The following is a 21,332-nucleotide window of genomic DNA, read 5'->3' on the forward strand; positions in this document are numbered from 1 at the left end:
TTTGCCTCACATTCACCCGTTCATACACCGACGGCGATGTCAGCCATGTAAGGCGCCATCCAGCTCATCGGGAGCAGATGGGGTTGGGTGTCTTGCTCATGGACACGTCGACACTTGGTCAGGTGGAACCGGGGATTGAACCACCAACCTTTCGGTTTAAAGACAACCTACATGAACCACTGAGCCACTGCCGCCCACAAGTAGAGTAAATGTTCTGTCATCTTTCCGACTGTACAATTAACCGTGTAATACAATGGAATAGTTTACAAATTATGAAGTAGCATACCTTTAGCAACAGTGTGAAATAAGTGAATAGCACATAAGTCACAGTAACGGTATAAACAGATCGATTCACATGCGTCACATGACTAAACATGTATTATCGTTTTCACATACTTCCGGCTCTGCACCAATATACCTAAATTCACTTGCTCAGACTTACACACCCTCCAGAAGCTTGCGTTCTGCGAGTGAGCGGCGCCTCGTGGTTCCATCCCAAAGAGGCATGAAAACACTCACAGACATTTTCCTGGACCGTTCCCACCTGGTGGAATGAACTGCCGATCTCAATTCGTGCTGCTGAGTCTGTAGCCATTTAAAAAAAAAAAACATCTTAAGACACATCTTTTCCAATTGCACCTGACCAATAAAGAATAGCACTTAACTATCCATTTAAATTTTGTTTGTTTGTCCACAAAAAAAAAAAAAAATTTGTGTAGTGTGCTTGATTAACTCAGACTTCTTACAGCTCTTACAGGTTGTTGGCCTTGTTTGTTTCGTTGCTTCTATTGCTCTCCCCTTTTTTGTAAGTCGTTTTGGATAAAAGCGTCTGCTAAATGATTAAATGTAAATGTAAATATTTTTGTGAGGAAAAAGATGCATTTTCAAACGAAACCGTTTTAGTGTTGTCAACAAGTTAATTGTCAACAGAGTGAATCCTCTCTGTATGAAGTCCTTCCTTTAAAGCTAAAACTCTGACACGTCTCCCATCCACATGTCAATACAGGAAGCATACTGGAAATATATGGGGTTCCGACAGGAAGAGAAGTGTAGAGAGAGCATTTGTGCAGTCCATTCAGACATGTAATGTGGTCTATTTTTAGCTCAGTGTGTCTCAATATCTTCATGATAATGTTGCAAGTGTATGTGTTTGTTTTAGAAAGCGTCCTGTGAATTAAAACCATTCTTTGGATTCCCTCTACTGTGCAGATTGATATTTATGTGATTGGATAAATATTCAGTGTCTTTGCTGTTGTGTTTAATGGATTTGAACAGATAGCGGTTTGTTTCCATATGTCTTGTGTCTCTGTAATGCTGTTTATCAGCATGTCCGTAATAAGTGTGTTCTGTTTCTCTCATGTCATACAAAGTTCAGTGTGTATTCATAGCAGCTCTATCGTTAACACATTACTGTGACACAGGTCAGATAGTGGTGTCTGAAATTTAATATACCTATAGTGACAGGTCACACCATGGCAGAGATGGCAGGCGTTTCCTACGTTCTATTATAGCCAAGCCTGTTTTGGAAGTGTTCAGGCATGCGGGGAGTTCAAATTATGTTATGCCAGCATTAACCTGACTATAGGGCCTTGCAGAGTTACATAACCTGGCTCTTCACATCCTCCCATGAGTCAGTGCTGTGAGGAACAACAGATTATACATTAGCATTTTTGACAGCTTTTTAGTGTTATTTTGTTGCAGTGATCAAAGTCTCTCTTTTTCACCAAGCTCTAGTACATAAAGGTTTGAGGGAAAACATTAGTTTTACACGATCATGTAAAACTTTGAAAATGTTAGATCTGGAAAAGTCATGGAAAGCATAATTCATATTCTAGTTAATGCAAATAAACTTACATTCTAAATTAAAGGGTTAGTTCACAAAAAAAACAAAAAAAACAATCTGTCATCAATTACTCACCCTCATGTTGTTTGACACCCGAAAGACCTTTGTTCATCTTCAGAACATAAATGAAGATATTTTTGTTGTAATCCAATGGCTCCCACAGGCCTTCATTCACACCAATGTCATTTCCTCTCTCAAGACCCATAAAAGGCACTAAAGATGTCATTAGAAGTCCATCTCACTACAGTGATTTTACAATAATGTTATGAAGCGACGAGAATAGTTTTTTTGTGCGGAAAAAACAACAACTTAATAACAGCTTATAGTTATGGGCCAATTTCAAAACACGTCTTCCTGAAGCCTTGATGCATTATGAATCAGTGTATCGACTCATGATTCGGATCGCTTGTCAAACCACCAAACTGCTGAGATCACATGACTTTGGCGATCCGAATCATGAATAGATACGCGGATTCATAATTCTTCGAGGCTTCAGGAAGCTGTGTTTTGAATTCGGCCCATCGCTATACAAGTCGTTATTAAGTTGTTTTTTCCGCACAAAAAACTATTCTCGTCGCTTCATAACATTATTGTAGACTTTTAATGACGTGCCTTTTATGGGTCTTGAGAGAGGAAATTTGAGAGGCCTTTGAGCCATCAGATTTCTACAAAAACATCTTCATTTGTGTTCTGAAGGTCTTACGAGTGTCGAACGACATGTGGGTGAGTAATTAATGACACAATTTTCATTTTTGGGTGAACTAACCATTTAAATATAATTAATTATTAGTTTTATTTTATTATTTTATTTTAAATAATAAATTACGTATTTGAATGTTTTAGTATTAACAGTGCTTCCACATTAGGCTAGTGCCAAAAATGCAGCCTCTACAAAATTATCTCCATAGTATTAGACCCATGTTTCACAATTATTGGATGGTTGTCATTACATGCACATGATCATGCTTCATTTTGGACTTATAAATATTCCTTAGGGGTGTAACGATATATCGTTAAACGATATATCACGATATAAAACATGACGGAATGTATCATTGATGGAAACGATATGATTCGCGATATAGAGTTGTTTTATCCAAGGCTCAACTTGCTGTAGTAGGCTCTATATTTATAAGGTATAAATCACCCAAACACAAATTAACAAATTTAGGCTACCACAAATGTGAACTGTCATCATGTAGCCTACTCATCCATAATGTTGTTTATTTTATTTAACTTCCTAACACAAGTGAGGATATTCTTTATGAAACCTGAGGGATTTATGTCCCTCCATTTTTAAAGTCCATTCCTCTCAAACTTAAAAGATGCAAAGAATGTCATAAAGGAATGTAAAAATAACTAATCAAGTGTCTAATCCAAATGTTCTTTAGTCTTCAAGTCTTCTGAAAAGACACAAATGCTTTGATGAACATTTTTAACACGACGCACATACTGTAGTAAACACGGACGTTCAAATGATTGCATGACGTGCGAAAATAACATTGTAACAAAGTTCGTTTTGTGAGGAAGGAAGAGGACACGGGGGTCGGCTGGACGGTTGATGCAAGCTTTATTTATCTCTTTTACGGTGTCATGACAAATCCTGTCCCCCTGTGAAATCGTGTCCGCAAGGACCCCCAGAGCGATTCTATTGGCTGAAAGAAATTTTAATAGGTTATCTGTTCAGAGACTGATTACAATTCTTACACAATCGCGTTTTGATTTTTGCTGTTTAAAATGTGTTAAAATAGTCTTTAATGTCTTACAAAGCATATGATTCATACATTAGTAGTATATAACTGAAGCTATAAGTGCTTATATAAGTATATAATTCAGAACATGTTTTTGCTCCCATTATAGCAATCAATTTAATATTTCAAATAAATGTTTTGCGTGTGTACTTAGTATGGCAATGAATTCATAGTTTATTAGTTTATTATTTAGTTTTTTTTAAACAATTGATTGTCCAGAACCATGTATAACAACTTTTGATCAGGCATTTAAAACCGCTACCAGCGGACACGATTTCACAGGGGGACAGGATTTGTCATGACAACGGTCACAATCACACTCTCTGGTGTGTATATTCTCTCAACTCAAACAATAACAATCACTTCCGGGTCGGCGCTTCCGGTATCTCAGGGTCCGTGTCTCAGCATCAACCGTCCGTCTCTCTCTCCCTGGTCTCCGGTTCCACCGATGTTTTATACCCTCTCCGCGCTCATTACTGGAACAAGAGACAGGTGTTATTAATCTGCGTCCAACCCACTCACTTACCGCTCGTCCCGCGGCTCTCTCTCCCGCTGCAGACCTTGCTGAACCACGCCCCCCTTGCCACAAACATGAAAGAGAGGAAATGCAGAATAAAAATTCTTGCATGAGCTAAACGTTTATAGTTTGAGAGGGGTCATTCTGACGATCTTTCTTGCGATTAGAACTGTGACGGATTGTATTGATCATCTGAAGTCCACGCGCTGGCGGAATGGTGCTCCTTAGTGAGGGCGCAAACATTAAAGCGACACTCCTTAAAGTCAACGCGCAAACACCATTTAAAGCGTCATTCCTTAGTGAACGCGCAAACATCATATAAATAACCAGATCACATTTAGTTTTAGTGGTATGATTATTCAAAGCATTTCAGATGGTTTATTCTTACATACTGCATTAATAGTGGGAGAGGCAGGGCATAGCAGGTATGGTGAGAGATTACATTTACATTCACTTAAAGTCACTTACATTTTAGATGGTATATTGAGTGCTTTTTTTCGATTTCAGCAGCGAAAATCGTTCACACATAGCAGATTCGTAGCGTCTCACAGCAACAACTGTGTTACTGAACGATTCAGTGTTTGAATGAATCACTTGAATGAACGACTCAATGGCTGACTCATTACAACGGCCACCTGCTGCCACCTACTGGAGGTTTAGTTTCATGTTTAAACATGCTTTCCAACATTTCTTAAGTGTCTATTCAAAACTACAAATCTCAAAACATTATTTAATGCAGTTGTAATTTTTCAGTGTAAATTATTTAATTTTATTGTTAACAGCCCTTATAGTGTCTTGTATAAAACAAATAAATAAATAAATTTAACTATATTAAATCAAACCTGAAGCATAGCCTATATTTAATAAGATTAGGGGGGAAATACCCTTTATAAAAGGTAAAAATATCACAAAATTCAAATGATTCAATAAAAAATTAAAAATTCACAAATATGCAGATTTAAATATATCAAAGCTGATTGAACACTGGTGATAATATTGCTTCAGAATATATTATAGTTACAACACACACACACACACACACACACACACACACACACACACACACACACACACACACACACACACACACAAATAATAAAAAAAAATCAAACTTTTTTCCGGACGTGCAAATTTTTTACTCAGACAAGTGAATGTATGATTTACTTGTCCGAAGGACAAGCTCATGAACATGCTTAATGTCAAGCCCTGCGAGTGTATCGTTACACACCCCTACTAGTCCTGCATGAAATCCACAACATTCCATTACAATCTCAGTGGGTTTTTTCAAAGTTCTACACATCCTTGCCACTTGTATTTTCTTTTTTTCGTTTTTTTTTTTTTTTAATAATAATGGTTTCTGCTTCATTTAAATATGAATAAAGTATGCATATTCTTTGGGTCATATGTCTGACCATGTGATGTTTGTACATGTGTAAATTTCCCATGCTCTTGAGGAGTCAGTCTCCTCAGTTGTAACTACTTGAGGGCTTTAAACAGGTTAGTCCACACTGATACATATCACAGCTGGGTTCACATGATATTCAGTGTTACCCAAGCTTCGTCGCTGAGGTTCTCTGATATCATATACGTCCTGAGGTTCTCGGCTTTCAGGGTCTGACAGAAGTAAAGCCACACGAGGACAACTAGGAAAAAATAAAATCTATATTTATCCTATGAATGTCACCTGCAAAAGAAAACTTTTTCTTTCATTCAGCAATCTTTGTTAAATGAGCTGCATTTTGAACATCGACATATTTCGGCGTCGTATTTGTTTACCCGACCGCTGCCGTGCAAAAAAAGTTTATCCATTTGGAGCATTAGTGTCGTGTCAGGGGGTTATGGAGAGAGGAAACGGGTAACCAGATCCATCTGCCTCAGTAGTGCATTCACATGCCTTTCCAATATTCAAAGCCAATGCGACAGCCTGACGTGTGTAGCAAAAAGACAAAATACTGCATGACTGTGAAATCCATTTGTTTAATATGAAAAGTCTTTGTGCACTTTATATGGAGGTAGGCTTGTCTCTTTTTTTCATGTGTATATTATAATTAATCAACTGTCAAATTCTGCAAAGCATACATTTTGTTGCCAGTAAATTACTATTTTTGTGCATTAAGCTTACACGGCAAGTGCTGTTCAATTTTTAATTGCAAATATTTGTATTAAAGTAAATTGTTTAAGAAATTATTTAATGATTATGTCATTACATCATGTCTCTTGGCTTTGTGACACGGAGGCTTTCAGTGGCCGGCCGTGGTGTTGCGCTGACTGCTGGCACAGCAGTTTCAGAGCAGTGAGGTCAGGAGCGTGTTTTCACAGCAGACTAGAGCTGGAACAGAGTGAAAGGGCCCTACACTAACCCTTCACCTACCTTCCTTTTCATCGTCTATCTGTGAGGTGGAGATTTCCTTCTTCCAGACCACACCTTAGCAGTCTGTTTGAGTCTGAATTTGTTTAAATGGGACTGTGTGCATGTACATGTCCTTGGCCATGACAAACTGCTAATTTGTGATATTTTGGATGTTCTATTTCAGTTGCTGACAGCTCCCTTTGTGGTTCCCCAATTGAAATACAGTCTGAATGTAGTTCTTTTGATGGGTCTGGAATCTCAGCCTTTTATGATTGCTCAGCATTCTTTGCTCTCCATGTCTTTAGTGCATCTTGGAAAATGTTACTTTAAAATGTTTTCTTTTGGAAAACTTTCCTGCACACTAGCACATTGCTGAAATATCTGGTTATCAGCATTTCTAGTTTTTTATTTTATTTTTCTTTGCTGGCTAATGTCAACAATATCTGGTCTTTGTCAGTCTGGATGGAAGAATGTGGCATTCTATGTGAGATTCGTTCTCACTGTTTAAGTCCAAAAATAAACTTTGGTTGGTTACTTTACATGTCTGTTAGGAGGTCTCCTCCCATCAGAATGACCAGTTCTTTATCATAATAAGCTTTAATGGAACTGTATGTAAGAAATGTATTTAAATTAATCATAAAATGGCCCTGATATGTCACTAGACATTAAAGGAGTACTTCAGCACTGGGAATATGAATCTGCATTTAAACTGGGTCATTAATGTAGTAGAAATGTGAAATTATTTTTTAGTTTGATGCTTTGTAGACTGAGAAAAGACAGAAAATGTATTTGTCTCATGGGGATAAAAGACAACAATTCCCAGAATGCTTCGCTGCCCTACAAGGCCATTCCCAAAGCCACCGCTACTAGATTACTGAATCACTGATCACTTTCCCACCGCGACCGCGATCATCTTCATAAAATCAGTTCAGTTAGAGAACAGACACTACAATTAAAAACTGAACGTGTGTGCTCAATATGTGATTTAGCCGCTGAGGGAGTCTCACAGCCCAAAACGCTTGCAGGAGTCACAGTGACAGTCATGGATGAGCTCGTGATGAGACCTGAGGTAAACGCGACAGCACTCGTGGCATAGATTCACAGTGCATGTTCAGTCTGCTACGTTTTCAGTTCATGCCTTTGAAAGCTTAACTTTCATAGGAATTAGTTTGAGAAGTTGAAAGACTTACTTTGCTCTGCTGGCCGCACCGTTTAAACATGAATGCCTGAGGCTGTAGCTGCAAGCTGAGTGCTGTGAGTGTGATCTCCCATCCCCTACGCGAGTTGAAAACATGTGGAAATGGCTCCCTCTGCTGGCTATAGTCTTTAGCCTCTGGCCAACAGTTCCTCCCATGGCGCAAATTGACGATATTTGCGTCATGGGAGGAATTTTTCCAGAAATAAAATGCATAAATCTCTTTGAGAGGAGTAAGCACAATCATTTGATTATACTCCAGGGTTTCTACTGGTACAAAGCCATATGCTAATCGCTGAAGTAACCCTTTAAGAAATCATGTTAATTTCAAATACTTATATCACTGACTATCACAGCACCTGAACACACCAAAAGGTTTTGATTGACTCTTGGGTGGAGTGGTAGGGGTAAAGGGAAGGGCCAGATAGCCCTTCAAACTAAGATTTATCCCTGCATACACTGACTAATGTGCTTCTAGAATCCGTGTACGTGTTGCCACTTGGAATCGATAACTTGTCGCCTGGCTGCCAGTTTCTACGTAGCTTTCAAAATGTGCTATTTGATTGATGTGAACACAATACAGTTCAAAAAAATTCTGGTCATTCTTCATAACGCAGTCTCTACATCACTTATCGTCTGTAAACTCTTGCGTTAACAAGATGACAGCTGACTTGTATTGCATTGCAAAGCGCTCTATCGCAAAACCACAGTAGAAAACGAAACCATATTGGTGCCGGCCCGGTCGGCATGGAATAGAATGGTTAATAAACAAAGAGAACAGTTTGGCCCGATGGAAAAGCAGTTTCACCAGTCTTTTATGTCCTGTATTGTCTTAGGAAACTTGAAGGCTTGTACGTTTTGTGTCCCATTTCTTAGGGGAATATTTTCCCCCCTACTTAAGGGGAAGGGGGGGTAGGTTAAGGGATATAAAATAGAATTGGGATTGGGCCTAAGACTGCAGGTATACAAAACAGCGCTTGCTTACAGTTTTGAATCAGTCAGGCTGATCATGTTTTCTGTATTCCACTCCGCTCATGTTATTATAAAAATATTCGTGCAGTGTTGCTCCAGTTAGGTGATGTAAAATAACAGCCTTCTGTCTGTTTACCCTTCTGTCTTCTTGCTTTCATCGCTTTGCTTGTATTCTCGTGCACTGAATCGTTTGCTAAGTTGAACAGCCAATCAGAGTTCTCTCTCTCACCAACGGCCTGATGGCGATTCTACATGTTGAATTGGCAAAAAAAAAAAAAAAAACTAACTGTGTCTGACTAGAGAAGAACAGAAAACCCATTAAAAAAAACTCAATCGGCCAATGCACAAAAACTAAAGAGGAACAGAGTCAGACTGACACAATTTTTTTGGCTATGCAAGACTATTTCACACCTGAGTTGGACATAGTGTCAGCAATAGTTTTTGTTAATCGTGCAGCAATGCGGTTTGTTTATTTATAATAACTGGGGTGTCTTGTTCACAAGTTCAGTAGACTGCACAGTCTTCCAATATTTCAGTATTTCCTGTTTGGTTTTCGGTGCGGTCATCAGACTTCCCGTGGTCATTGACTCTCAGATAAGGGAAGGGGGCATTTTCAGCTCTTAATAATGCCAAGTTTTGATTAGAACCTTTAGGCTATGTGAAATTTTCCAGACAAGGTTTTTGGCAGCCCCTCTCTAGGTGTTAACTTTTAAAACAAGTTTTATAGACTTGTTTTACACAGTATGTTTTAAAAAACTGCATTATATAATGTTCTAGCTCTGTAGAAACATAAAGTGATGACTTGAGCTTAATTATTAAACTTTCTTTTATAAAACTTGAAGCAGTGCTGTTTGTTTTTTTGTAGAGATAATTAATTGATAATTTAATCACAGTCTAAACTTGGAGTTCTGTTTAGATCAATGTAACTAAAATTAGCATTAGATTAGTTCTTTCTTCTGATTTAGTTCAGGCAGATTTTAAAGAATCAGTTTTTTTGTAACTATACCAGGGCGCTTCCATATCTCTTATTTTCTGGTAAAGTCATGCTATGTGAAATTTAAAGAAAAATGTTGTTGAAAAATATAGTAGTTATTAGGAGTTATTATGTTTATCATTGACAAAAATATCCAATAAGGAGGCCTAGACTTAGGATGTCTAGGCCTGACTTCTGCAAAGTTCACTCAGGATTTCCATGTATGCCATAGTAATATATAAATTGTTTAACACATCTTATCTTCCTTCATTCAGGGTGAAAATGACCTATGGCGGAAGTTGAATCGAAAACAGGCAGACTCTGAGTGAGCTGGACGGGGGCTTGTCCCATAATCCCTGATTATTGGCTGAAGGGACAATGGGAGATGGAGGCGTCAATACGGTGGGAGAAGGGGTGAATCACTCCCATGTGCTCTTTGACCGCTTCGTCCAGGCCACCACCTGTAAAGGCACCCTCAAGGCTTTTCAAGAGCTTTGTGACTTCTTGGAACTCAAGCCCAATGAATACCGTGTGTTCTACCACAAACTCAAGTCCAAGCTCAACTACTGGAAAGCCAAAGCTCTCTGGGCCAAGTTAGACAAGCGCGCCAGCCACAAAGAATATAAAAAAGGAAGGGCCTGTGCCAATGCCAAGGTATGGAAGTTTTCCTGGGGCGAGGGAGAGTGTTTAGGTTACTAGTTCGTAAACTTTCATTGTTCTAAATTAGTTTAAAATAGATTTTAGAGTTTTTAATGTGGCTTGATGACGTGGGTTTTATTCTTTCTGGACTTTGTTTCTCAGTGTCTGATCATTGGAGCTGGACCATGTGGTTTACGTACAGCTATAGAGTTGGGCTTCCTTGGAGCCAAGGTGGTTTTGTTGGAGAAGAGGGATGCATTCTCCCGAAACAATGTGCTCCATCTTTGGCCTTTCACCATTCAGGATCTGAGAGGTCTTGGAGCCAAGAAGTTCTACGGCAAGTTTTGTGCTGGAGCCATCGACCATATCAGTGAGTAGTATATCAAACAATTTTCCTTTTAGAGAGAGATTAACCTTTACAGCGCTAAATGTAGGGGTGTCCCTGGCTAAGTATTTACACATTCCAATCAGAATGTCAAATATTTCTATAGCCGACTGATAGTTGAATCATCTATGCGTGTGTGAATGGGTTGGGAGGGACACAAGGGTAAAATTATTTATATTTTCCTTTACACACTGCACACAGCAACAACTTTTCATAAAGCGACAAAAACTGCCTGCCAACTGACAGACGAATTGACAATGGCTTTCTTATTTAGGATTAAATAAAAGGTAATGTGGTAGATAAACATTCGTTTTCTCATTACCGGTATATTTTAAAGCCACGATCGAAATACAGAACATCACACAAATATATAAAAGAACATTTTAATAAATAAACCGAAAAAAAAAAAAACCTGCCTAGAGAGGAAAAGAACACTTTGAGTGCTTTTACATGCATGTTCTTAAGCCGACTATGCCTAAAGGGGGTCGCACACTGGACGCGAAGTTCAGATGCGTCTCAGGTATCTCACACCGGACACGCATATTATATACGCGCAAGGGCACTTGTTAGGACATAAGTCAATGGGCTGACTCCCTTATCAGTGCCCTGACTACCGAACTAGGAAGCTGATTGAGACGCAGCCAATGTGTTCGAATTTTAAAGGGCCGGCATGGCGCCCTTAAAGGGATTGCATACCGGACCGCGCCAAGTCTTTAAAATATTGAGCACCCCATATTGCCAAAATGGTATGACCCTCATTTCATAACACCCCCGAAGATTCGACTGTGAGATCGGTGGTCGAATCCGGCTCTGCATATCGATGCATCGAATCTTCGACTGTTTGGGGTCACCCCTAACTAAATGTGAACGTAAATGTGTTACACTGCTCCTTGGAGACTTTCAATGACTCAAATCACCTTTGTAGGTGTTCAGGCACCCCTATCAAGTGTAGTGTAAATGCTAATGTGCACTGATGCATCCCAGACATTCAATGGCCGCCTACTCATGTAATCATTGTGGGATGTGTTGGGGAATACCTGCCAAAACAAAGTCTTTAAACTTTGCCAGCAAGATATAACAGTTTTGGCCACGAAAGAAAAAGAACTTGGATTGACTGTCTTGCGGTAGTGATGCATCTAATTAGAGAAACTCCTCTAGAACGTCTGGTCCACGTTCGGATTGATGAGTCGGATGATGAACGGGTTCCAAGATGTGTTTTTGAATCTTACATTTCACTCCAGGTATTCGCCAATTGCAGCTGATGCTTTTGAAGGTAGCTCTTCTCCTTGGCATCGAGATCCACGTCAACGTGGAATTCAAAGGCCTCATTGAGCCACCAGAAGACCAAGAGAATGAGAGTAAGATAACTTTCTTGTGTCCTTTTCCACGCTGAAATGTAGTTGTCCCATTCATTTGTTTTTATTTCCACATAAATACCGGTTGTTCTAAAAAGCCTAGGCATATCCTGAATGGATACTACTAAATCTTGTGGATAAAAGACTTGTCTGTCCTCATGAATATGCTGTTGGTTTTTCCAGGAATTGGGTGGAGAGCTGAGGTCCACCCCAGAACACATCCAGTCAATGAGCTAGAGTTTGATGTCATAATTGGGGCTGATGGGAGGAGAAACACACTGTCAGGTAAGAATATTGCAGTTTGTAGTCTGTAAATATTGAGAATGTTTTTGTCTGGACAGGGAACAAAAAATAGTGGTGTGTGCTAAGGGACTTGAACAAACTGCTGTGTAACTCGTCCCACTCCATTTGTTCTGCGGGAATTAATATCATTCTGCTAATTTAGGAGAAATGCTCTAATACTTGTAAAATCTGACATTAGAAGTGAATTCTTGTAAATGTTTATCCTCAAGGGTTCAGGAGGAAGGAGTTCAGGGGCAAACTGGCTATTGCTATCACAGCCAACTTCATTAACCGCAACACGACTGCAGAGGCAAAGGTGGAAGAGATCAGTGGAGTAGCCTTCATCTTCAACCAGAAGTTCTTCCAGGATCTTAGAGAAGCCACAGGTGAAACAAGCACTCTTATTTAAGAGATATTAGGGGTGTTTCCTCTAAGGAGGCAGTGCCTCAAAAAATTGGATGAGAAAATAATCCATATTACAAAAATAAAACTAAAATTTTACAAAAACATTAAGAAGTGTATAATTAATTTTTCTAAATTAACACTGACCAACAGAGTCATCTGCAGGTAAAGTTACAGCGGGAATCCACGTCTCTCATGTCTCCTTTCTTTTAACAGACCCCCTAAAGTGCGGTGGGTTTGATGGGGGGTATTTGAGAACAAATGGAGAAAATCATGTGAGAGGAGGCAATGCCGTAGTCGCGCTAAGATTGGATACGATTGTTTTGTGCGAATAAATCCCGCCTCGTTTTCGTGCATGTTCACAAATCAGTCTGTATTAACAAAATGATGGAGCTAATGGGAAGACTAATTAATAGGGGTGTAACGATTTGTTCTAAAAACGATTCGATTCGTATCACGATTTGAGGTTGTCGATACGATTCAAGGACGATATTGGTTCATTTAGAGTGATACGATCCGAAACGATTTAGTGACCTGAAATCGATTCAGTAACTTTTTAGCCAAAAATTTTAATCAGTGTGACTGAAATAAATACTTGCAGATAAAGTTTACTAGATTCCTATAAGTGATAGACGTCACATATAGGCAGACTGAGTAACGTTTAATGCCTTTTATCATTAAAAGTGCTAAGAAAAAACATCCACATAAAGTCTGACGTGCTTAAATCAAATGCATTATTTCCTATTATCGTTACAATCGATTGATTACCTTTTAGAATGATATAAGATCGATATATATCATCCGAAAGGACAACTTGCCGATCACAGATCAATGTTGTTGGATCATAGGAATATAAATCGATATATCGATGTAGTAGATCAATCGTTACACCCCTACTAATTAAAAGTAAGTTAACAAACAACTAAGCCACTTAAATATTTTCGCTTTGTCACGTCAAAATCAAAAATGAGATGTCCAGAAAACATGATGACTGTGGGGGTCTTTAGTGAGCAATCAGCCTGGTGAAATGAATGTCTTTGACTCGTGTTTACAGAGACAGATGGCTAAAGAATAGCTGAACATCAGTTCACAAATAAAATATATTGTTTCAATTTTAAAAGCTTTTAGTTATTGTTTTAGAATAAATGTAAAAATGCTTAAAAACACTAACTTGATGAGATATAGATTATACTTTTCACAAATCTCTTTTGGTGTACTTGAAGTTCCAGCAGTGTAGGTAATGAATTCATGGGAAATATTTGATTGATTGATCTGTCCCTGTGCTATGTGTTGAGTTGGCAGTTCTTGTTGCTGATTCTGAGTTGTATAATCACTGTTATCCCTCTCTCTCTTTCTCCTGTTGTTGATTGAGGGAGTGGGCACATTATCTACTGCACAGATGGAACATAATTACATCAGCGAACGGATGCAAACAACTTCCTCTTTTTCTCCTTGGTCTCTCCCCCCCATTGACATGCTGTCCGTCACATCTCCACTTTAATCTCTCCCTCCCTCTCACTCATTTTGTCCTTTTCTCTGTTGGTTTGCCTCCACAGGAATTGACCTGGAAAACATTGTCTACTATAAGGATGACACACACTACTTTGTAATGACTGCCAAAAAGCAGAGCCTACTGGAGAAAGGCGTCATTCTACATGTGAGTGATCAAAGTTTGACTTGCCAGTTTTTTTTAACTAATCTCCACTCTTTTATTCTCACTTGTCCCTCCCTCTTTATCGCGGTCTCTTCCTGTTGTCCTTCCTATGTCCCTAGTATTAGTTAAAGTAGCTAAAGCTAAAGTACTAGCACACCTCTACTTAAGGCACATGATTTAAGGGATGTAGCAATAGCACAAACTTAATTTATGACCCTATTGGAAAAACAACCTTGAACACCTTAAGCTGGTCTTAGCTGGTCTGGTTTCCATGTTTTAGAGGGGTTTTCACACCTTACAGCTGGTTAGACAGGGTAAACCAGCTAACTGACCAGTTAAACCAGACACGCATTAGCTTGGTGAGGCTTTAAACATCTAAGACCAGCAACAACAACAACATCAAAAACATTTGATTTAAGATTTGTGGGGGGTATGCCACAGTATGAGCATTAGTACCTCAACCAGAACCATTAATGAATGTATACTAGCATTCAAAAATTGGGGTAAGTACGAAATTAAGTTTTATTTAGCAAGGACACATTACATTTATCGAAAGTGACAGTAAAGACATTAGTAACATAAGGATTCTGTTTCAAATAAATGCTGTTCTTTTGAGCTTTCTATTCATCAAAGAATTCTGAACAAACTGTATCATGCTTTCCACACACACACACAAGAAAGCAGCACAACTGTTTTCAACATGGTAAAGAAGAAATGTTTCTTAAGCACTAAATTAGCATACTAGAATGATTTCTGAAGGATCATGACATGGCAAACTGGAGTAATGGCTGCTGATAAATCTGCACTCCATCACAGGAATAAATTACATTTTAAAATAAGATATACTAAAAAAAGAAAAGTTGTTGTAGATAGTAACAACATAAGGTAATTATTAAATATGATAATATATAAATCTCACACACCCAAAAGTTTAGAATGATAGTGTACATATCCAACTAAAGTTCTAGGTGTTTAATTCAGTCTTTTTGCCCATAGGAGTGTACATAATCATAACTTTGAGCAGACAGTCTGTTCCCATTTATTCACAATGAGCTCTTTTGCTCTGTTCCTAGTACTGCCAAGTTTGTTGAATCATTAACAAGGAACCTCAATTCCAGCCCTCTCTCTCACACATACACAAACTCTTGCATAATACGACTGATACAATGATGCACAGTAATGACACCAATTAATGTAGCTCAATAGGTTGAAAGAGAGCCATGCTTGCTTTGCATTTTTTTGGATAAATTACACAATCCTAATGGACAAAACACTTGTATTTAATGTGTCAGGATTATGCCTTAACTGTAATGGTGCTCAAAATAAAGGCATTTTAAATGAGTGTCAGCACTAAGAGTACTCGTCCGTTTTAAAAAGCCTGACTGTTAGCAGAAACAAACACTACTTGCTCGTAGCAACATGAATCAGAGAGGAAAAGACCTCTCAAATATCCCATTACCACACCCACAACCACTCATGACTAAATTGTATGCCTTGTGGTGCTCTCCAGTTGCAGACAACCGAGCACAACTTTGAGTTTTGAAAAATCAAACACACCTTAATAAGAATATTTTCATAATTTCATTGTCCTCAGTACTAACTTTGTTTGTAAAAGTTTGTAAAATACACACTGATGTCTATGGAAGAGGTAATAATAATCCTTCCATTATAATTCAGCACGTTTTATTCATATCAGATACACATTGTGTAAGTAACTTCAATGTGTACTCTATTCTATTCCCAGTTCACCAGCCACTTTTAAGTATTTCTGGAGAAGTGGATGAATTCATGTGTTGTAAACAGAGGAAATTCAACAGATTCGATTCTCTGAACTGCGTCTACACTGCAGCACAAACTAACACGGCAGCGCCCATCGCGCATACAGCTCAACTAACGCGATCGTTATAAAGGTGTTTAAACAACAATATACTTCCACTTGCATGTATTTGACAATGGGAATATCAGATATTTAATGCCATAGCTAACACATTTGTGAGTATTCTGAATAAAAAGGAAAACTGACATTAAAGCAGATCATCATTCATTCAGCGCTGTTGCTGCTGCGGTGTGTCACGTGACAAACAATGACGTGTCACCATGGAAACGCCCCCCCCCCCCCATCACAATATAGTTCCCACGTCCCTGGTAATGTGTGTGCGCTGGCTTTAGCGGCACATTCAAGGGCATTAAAATTGATGTTGTTGTGACTGCCAGAGTTGTATGCAGGGCGAGCGCAGAGAGGGGAAATCTATATCGTCTATATCGTTGCTTTTTTCAATACTAATATTTGGAAGTTCATATCTAGATATAGATACGATACCGATATATCGTTCAGCCCTAATGATATATTTGATCCCCTAAACCTACCCATCACAGAAAACTGCAAAATCAGCATTTTTACAAAAACCTCATTTCGTATGGATTTCAGATATTGCTATCTTTGTGGGGACATTTTGTCCCTGTAATGTAGGGTTTACCTTTACCACACACACAAAACAACCTGGTCATTGTATTTTATGGTATAGAGGGTACGTGATGTCACCTGCGGTATTCACGTGACTGCGGTTATGCCCACTGAGTTGCAGATAGAGTAGCCGGTCTAAGATATTTTTACAGACTGTCAAAATCTACAGAAAAGATAAGCAAATGGATTGCTGCAATTTACAGAAACAACTGGACTCTAGGCAGCAAAACATGGATTTGCAGTTATCATTTTGTCAATGTGTTGAATTTTGGGGTAAAATCATACCACACACAGACACACACATTGTGTTTCCATGTTTTATGGGGACTTTCCATAGGCGTAATGTTTTTATACCGTACCAAACCGTATTTTCTACACTGCCCCTACCCCTAAATCTACCATCACAGGAAACATTCTGCATTTTTACTTTTTCTTAAAAACTCATTCTGTACAATTTCAAAGATGTTTTCCTCATGGGGACTAAAAAAATGTCCCCACAAGGGCAAGGATTTCGGATATTGCCATCTTTGTGGGGTTACCTTTCTTTGTTATCTTTGTTTGTATCCTTGTTCTACCATCTTAATGTAGGGGTAACCCTGTCATTCAGAAGGCTCTTTCGCCACTCAAGGTGGCGTGTTCAGCCGGGAAAGTTACGTCAATACATATCCTCTATAAATATAGTATTTTTTTACATTTATATAAAATATGCACATTTATTTTAGTGTTTTATGTTTTTCCCTCCACTCTTTTATAGGACTATGCCGACACAGAAATGCTGCTCTCCAGGGCCAATGTTGACCAGAAGGCTCTGCTCTCCTACGCTAGAGAGGCGGCAGATTTCTCTACCAATCAACAGCTTCCAAAACTGGACTTTGCCATCAACCACTATGGCCAACCTGATGTCGCCATGTTTGACTTCACCTGTATGTATGCCTCCGAAAACGCAGCGCTCGTCCGCCAGCGCAATGGCCATAAGCTGCTAGTAGCCCTCGTGGGGGACAGCCTTCTAGAGGTGAGTAGAAAACCCATGTGGAGGAGAGAAATAAGTCTATGTTTTTGTAAAGGAGTTCATTTGTTATAACCTACATTAATAGAACCAGATGGTGTTTTTCCATGAACTACCGCAAAATTGGCTTTTGCTCATCTCCAATATTTTCCTTTGACAAATTTTAACTTCTGAAAATACATTTTCTCACATAAATCTGAAACCACCACTTAAGAATCTGTGGTAACGAAAATATTGCGCTAAAACATCACACACAGTTAAACTATCTAGACTGGCTGTGAGGGTATTTTTTCCATTATATTCCAAACAGAAGGTGACTGATTTCTAGTATGAATTTTATAGCCACTCATTTATTTTTAGTGGATGAGGAACATGTTTACTGATGGAAATGCAATGTTTTTTTTTGTGTTTTTTTGTATAGCCATTTTGGCCAATGGGCACTGGAATAGCTAGAGGTTTCTTGGCAGCCATGGATGCAGCGTGGATGGTGCGGAGTTGGGCTCACGGAAACTCACCTCTGGAGGTCCTGGCTGAACGGTAAGACAGAGTTTATGTTCAGAATGGAATGCTACAGCATGCGGTGTAGCATTTACTACAACCATTGAAAGATATTTAAAAAAAATCAAGTTTTAATGTGCTTTAAGACAAACCATGTGCAAATTCATCAGTCAGAAAAAAACATTGCAGAGTATTATCTCCTCAAAACTGCAGTGCACCAAAGACCCTCTCAAAAACATGTTTTGACCCTGCCCCTGTTCCCTACGTCACAAAAATGTAACCAATGATGTCATCATGTGGGACAGGGCTTTTCCACAATGAGCACAAGACTTTAAAAATATATAGCAATATATATCTGGTTAATTATGTATATGATGTATATAATGACATTATGATGAACTAGGGTATGCCTTTCTCCACTGACTTTCTATGACAGATTTTTAGAAGGCAGCTGTCTGACTCTGAGATGATTAATGGGAATGTGGTTTGTGTAACATTAGCAACACGTTGTTAGCTGTTTGAATGTAGTCAAGCTAAATGCTAATCATATCAATTACTGTTATGTATCCGACATTGTAGAGAGCAATACATAAAATGCATTACCATTTTGATACACTGACTTTTGATGACTCTGTAATTCACTCTTTTTTCTTTTCTTTCTACTGAATCAGTTTCTGGTAACCAATATTTTCACTTGCGTTTTGTTTAGCATTTATTAAAGTTGACCGAGTGGATAAGGTAATCGAGCTGGTGTGATTTCAGTGGAGGCAGGGACTCATTTGCATAATTAGGAATATGAATTCATGAAGTTCTTTGTTTGTTGTCACATGAACTCACTATGTTGCTTGTTTTATTCAGCAAATGGCATCAAGTAATTACTTATTTGACATATATTAAATGTTGTAAAGCGATTAAAAAAAAGAAAAGGGGAATTCAGTTGCGTAACCACATTTATACAACAGTTCTTTCAGTTTGGTTGAAATGATGATTCCTCTGAAAGAAAGTCACCTTTTACACCATTTCAGATTACATATACAAATATCATATTCAAATATATGTTGAATAGGAAAAACGCATTTAAGGCTTACTGTTATATAATATACTGTTATATATAATATTACAGTATGCGTTAAATACTGGTTATGCCATTACAAACACATCCAGAGTGATATACTGCTGCAGAACACTTATGATGAGGTTGACAGTGATTGTGTCTTCTTCCTGCGCTGTTATTTTGCTGCATACTGCAGGGTAATTCACAGTGGTAAACACTTTTCAACTTATATGCAATAAGCAGCATGTTTGTGGGGAAGCAGAAGTGTTTTGCAAGCGAGTAGCCTCTACATGATGTCTCTCGGGTCTCATCTTGAGACATCACTACAATTAAGGGAATTTGGTTATATATCATGGTGTGTAGTAATCATGACCACAGCTCCCTTGGGTTTCAGGGAAAGTATCTATCGACTGCTGCCACAGACGACACCAGAGAATGTGAGTAAGAACTTCAGCCAGTACAGCGTTGACCCATCTACTCGGTACCCAAACATCAGCCTTCACCAAGTGAGACCCAACCAGGTGGGTCCCAAATCAGTCTAGTTTTTAACCAACATACTGTACCAGTTGTTTTTTTTAATCTTTGTGATTTAAAAGATCACATACATGATCACCTACATCTTCCTTTTGTCAGTTTTAAAAAATGTGCTAACAGCTTTGGCAATGGATAATTAATAGAGATGTTTAACATATTGGTTATTAGCCAGATTTCTTTTTTTTATTCATTGGTCTCAGTTGATGAATACCATCGATTTAAATTTATAATATGGATTTATAATATATATTTATAATTTGTGTTAAATATTTATTTAGCTAATTAACACTTAAATATAATATTCAGAAAATGTCAAAATAATGATTACATTATAAATCTAATTGTATTCAAAATTATTTATTTGTAGATTTAAAATTATTAAAATATATTTAGACAAAGTATTGTACTTTTAATATTGGCCATTTATCAGTTATTGGCTATAACATAAAAAACAAAAACAAATATAGGTTTATTTGTGTTGACCAGAGTTGGTGCATTTCCAAAAATTACTATTCTTTTAGTTGCTTTTGAGTAAATAATAATAATGTTAAATGGTATCTGCTCACTATCCTGCTCCTCTAAGTGTTGGCATCAGCCATTGCAACAACATTTTTTTTTTTTGACCACTATTATTATTAAATATGTTATTGGATCTCTTTTATAATGGTAAAGGAATAAATATAAACTCTAACACCATTACAATATAATTGTCCACAGTTACGGCATCTGTTGGACACCGGAGAAGCCAGGGATTTGCGAGTTGACATGGAGAATGTGGTCAACTCTTCAACTCCTAAGCTCACAAGAAATGGTGGGTAGATTTACTGTCACATTAGTATTGCACATCAGAATACTGGGTAGATTTTGTGAAATGTAAATGTGTATAACTTGATTTATTCTCATCCTAGAAATTCTGCTTGAGAAGCAATTGCAAGGTAATTTTGCAGGCGACTCTCCTAATGCATGACGCTCTTCGGGCTTTTCAAAAAGCTTTGTACAGTTTATTGTATGAAAAGAGTAACTGACATGGAATGGAAAAGTGTCTTTTGAGAGCTTCAGAATTAAACAACTGTGCACTAACAAATTTGTGGAATTTCACAAACTGAACTACTTCCAGTGTCGTCCATGTCTTGAATGTTTCATAACCTCTCAAAAGGAATGAAATGCATCATGAAAGTTCTTCAGGCCTGGCTCTGGTCATGTGACTAACTCCAATCCGACTGGATATCAGCGCATTCCATTATTGAATTTGCGCATTCTTGTTTTAAAGGCACCACTGACTTTGCTTCCTTCCCATCAGAATCCATCGTACGCTCTAGTAAGCTGCTGAACTGGTGTCAGAGGCAGACGGAGGGATACCGAGGTGTCAGTGTGTCTGATCTCACCACGTCCTGGAAGAGTGGCCTGGCGCTGTGCTCGCTCATCCACCGATACAGACCAGACCTCATGTAAGTGCAG

The 21,332-nt window shown here is 38.3% G+C and overlaps 1 protein-coding gene across 12 annotated transcripts in view; it reads left to right on the plus strand.

Annotated features, from left to right (window-relative positions):
• Positions 1–21,332, plus strand: part of mical3a (microtubule associated monooxygenase, calponin and LIM domain containing 3a) — a 117,226-nt gene that overhangs the window by 33,581 nt on the left and 62,313 nt on the right. For 10 of the 12 annotated variants that reach the window (XM_067420162.1, XM_067420163.1, XM_067420156.1 and 7 more), the window contains exons 2-13: positions 9,877–10,255; positions 10,403–10,610; positions 11,867–11,983; positions 12,164–12,265; positions 12,493–12,648; positions 14,221–14,321; positions 17,537–17,794; positions 18,210–18,325; positions 19,735–19,861; positions 20,592–20,685; positions 20,783–20,809; positions 21,175–21,322. In XM_067420162.1, coding sequence (XP_067276263.1) covers positions 9,980–10,255; positions 10,403–10,610; positions 11,867–11,983; positions 12,164–12,265; positions 12,493–12,648; positions 14,221–14,321; positions 17,537–17,794; positions 18,210–18,325; positions 19,735–19,861; positions 20,592–20,685; positions 20,783–20,809; positions 21,175–21,322 — 1,730 coding nt within the window. In that variant the 5' untranslated portion in view covers positions 9,877–9,979. The remainder of the gene's footprint in view (positions 1–9,876; positions 10,256–10,402; positions 10,611–11,866; positions 11,984–12,163; positions 12,266–12,492; positions 12,649–14,220; positions 14,322–17,536; positions 17,795–18,209; positions 18,326–19,734; positions 19,862–20,591; positions 20,686–20,782; positions 20,810–21,174; positions 21,323–21,332) is intronic. The other 2 variants (XM_067420160.1, XM_067420161.1) reach the window with 1 other exon arrangement.

Source organism: Pseudorasbora parva, chromosome 16 (genome assembly GCF_024679245.1).
Source record: "Pseudorasbora parva isolate DD20220531a chromosome 16, ASM2467924v1, whole genome shotgun sequence".
NCBI lineage: Eukaryota > Metazoa > Chordata > Actinopteri > Cypriniformes > Gobionidae > Pseudorasbora > Pseudorasbora parva.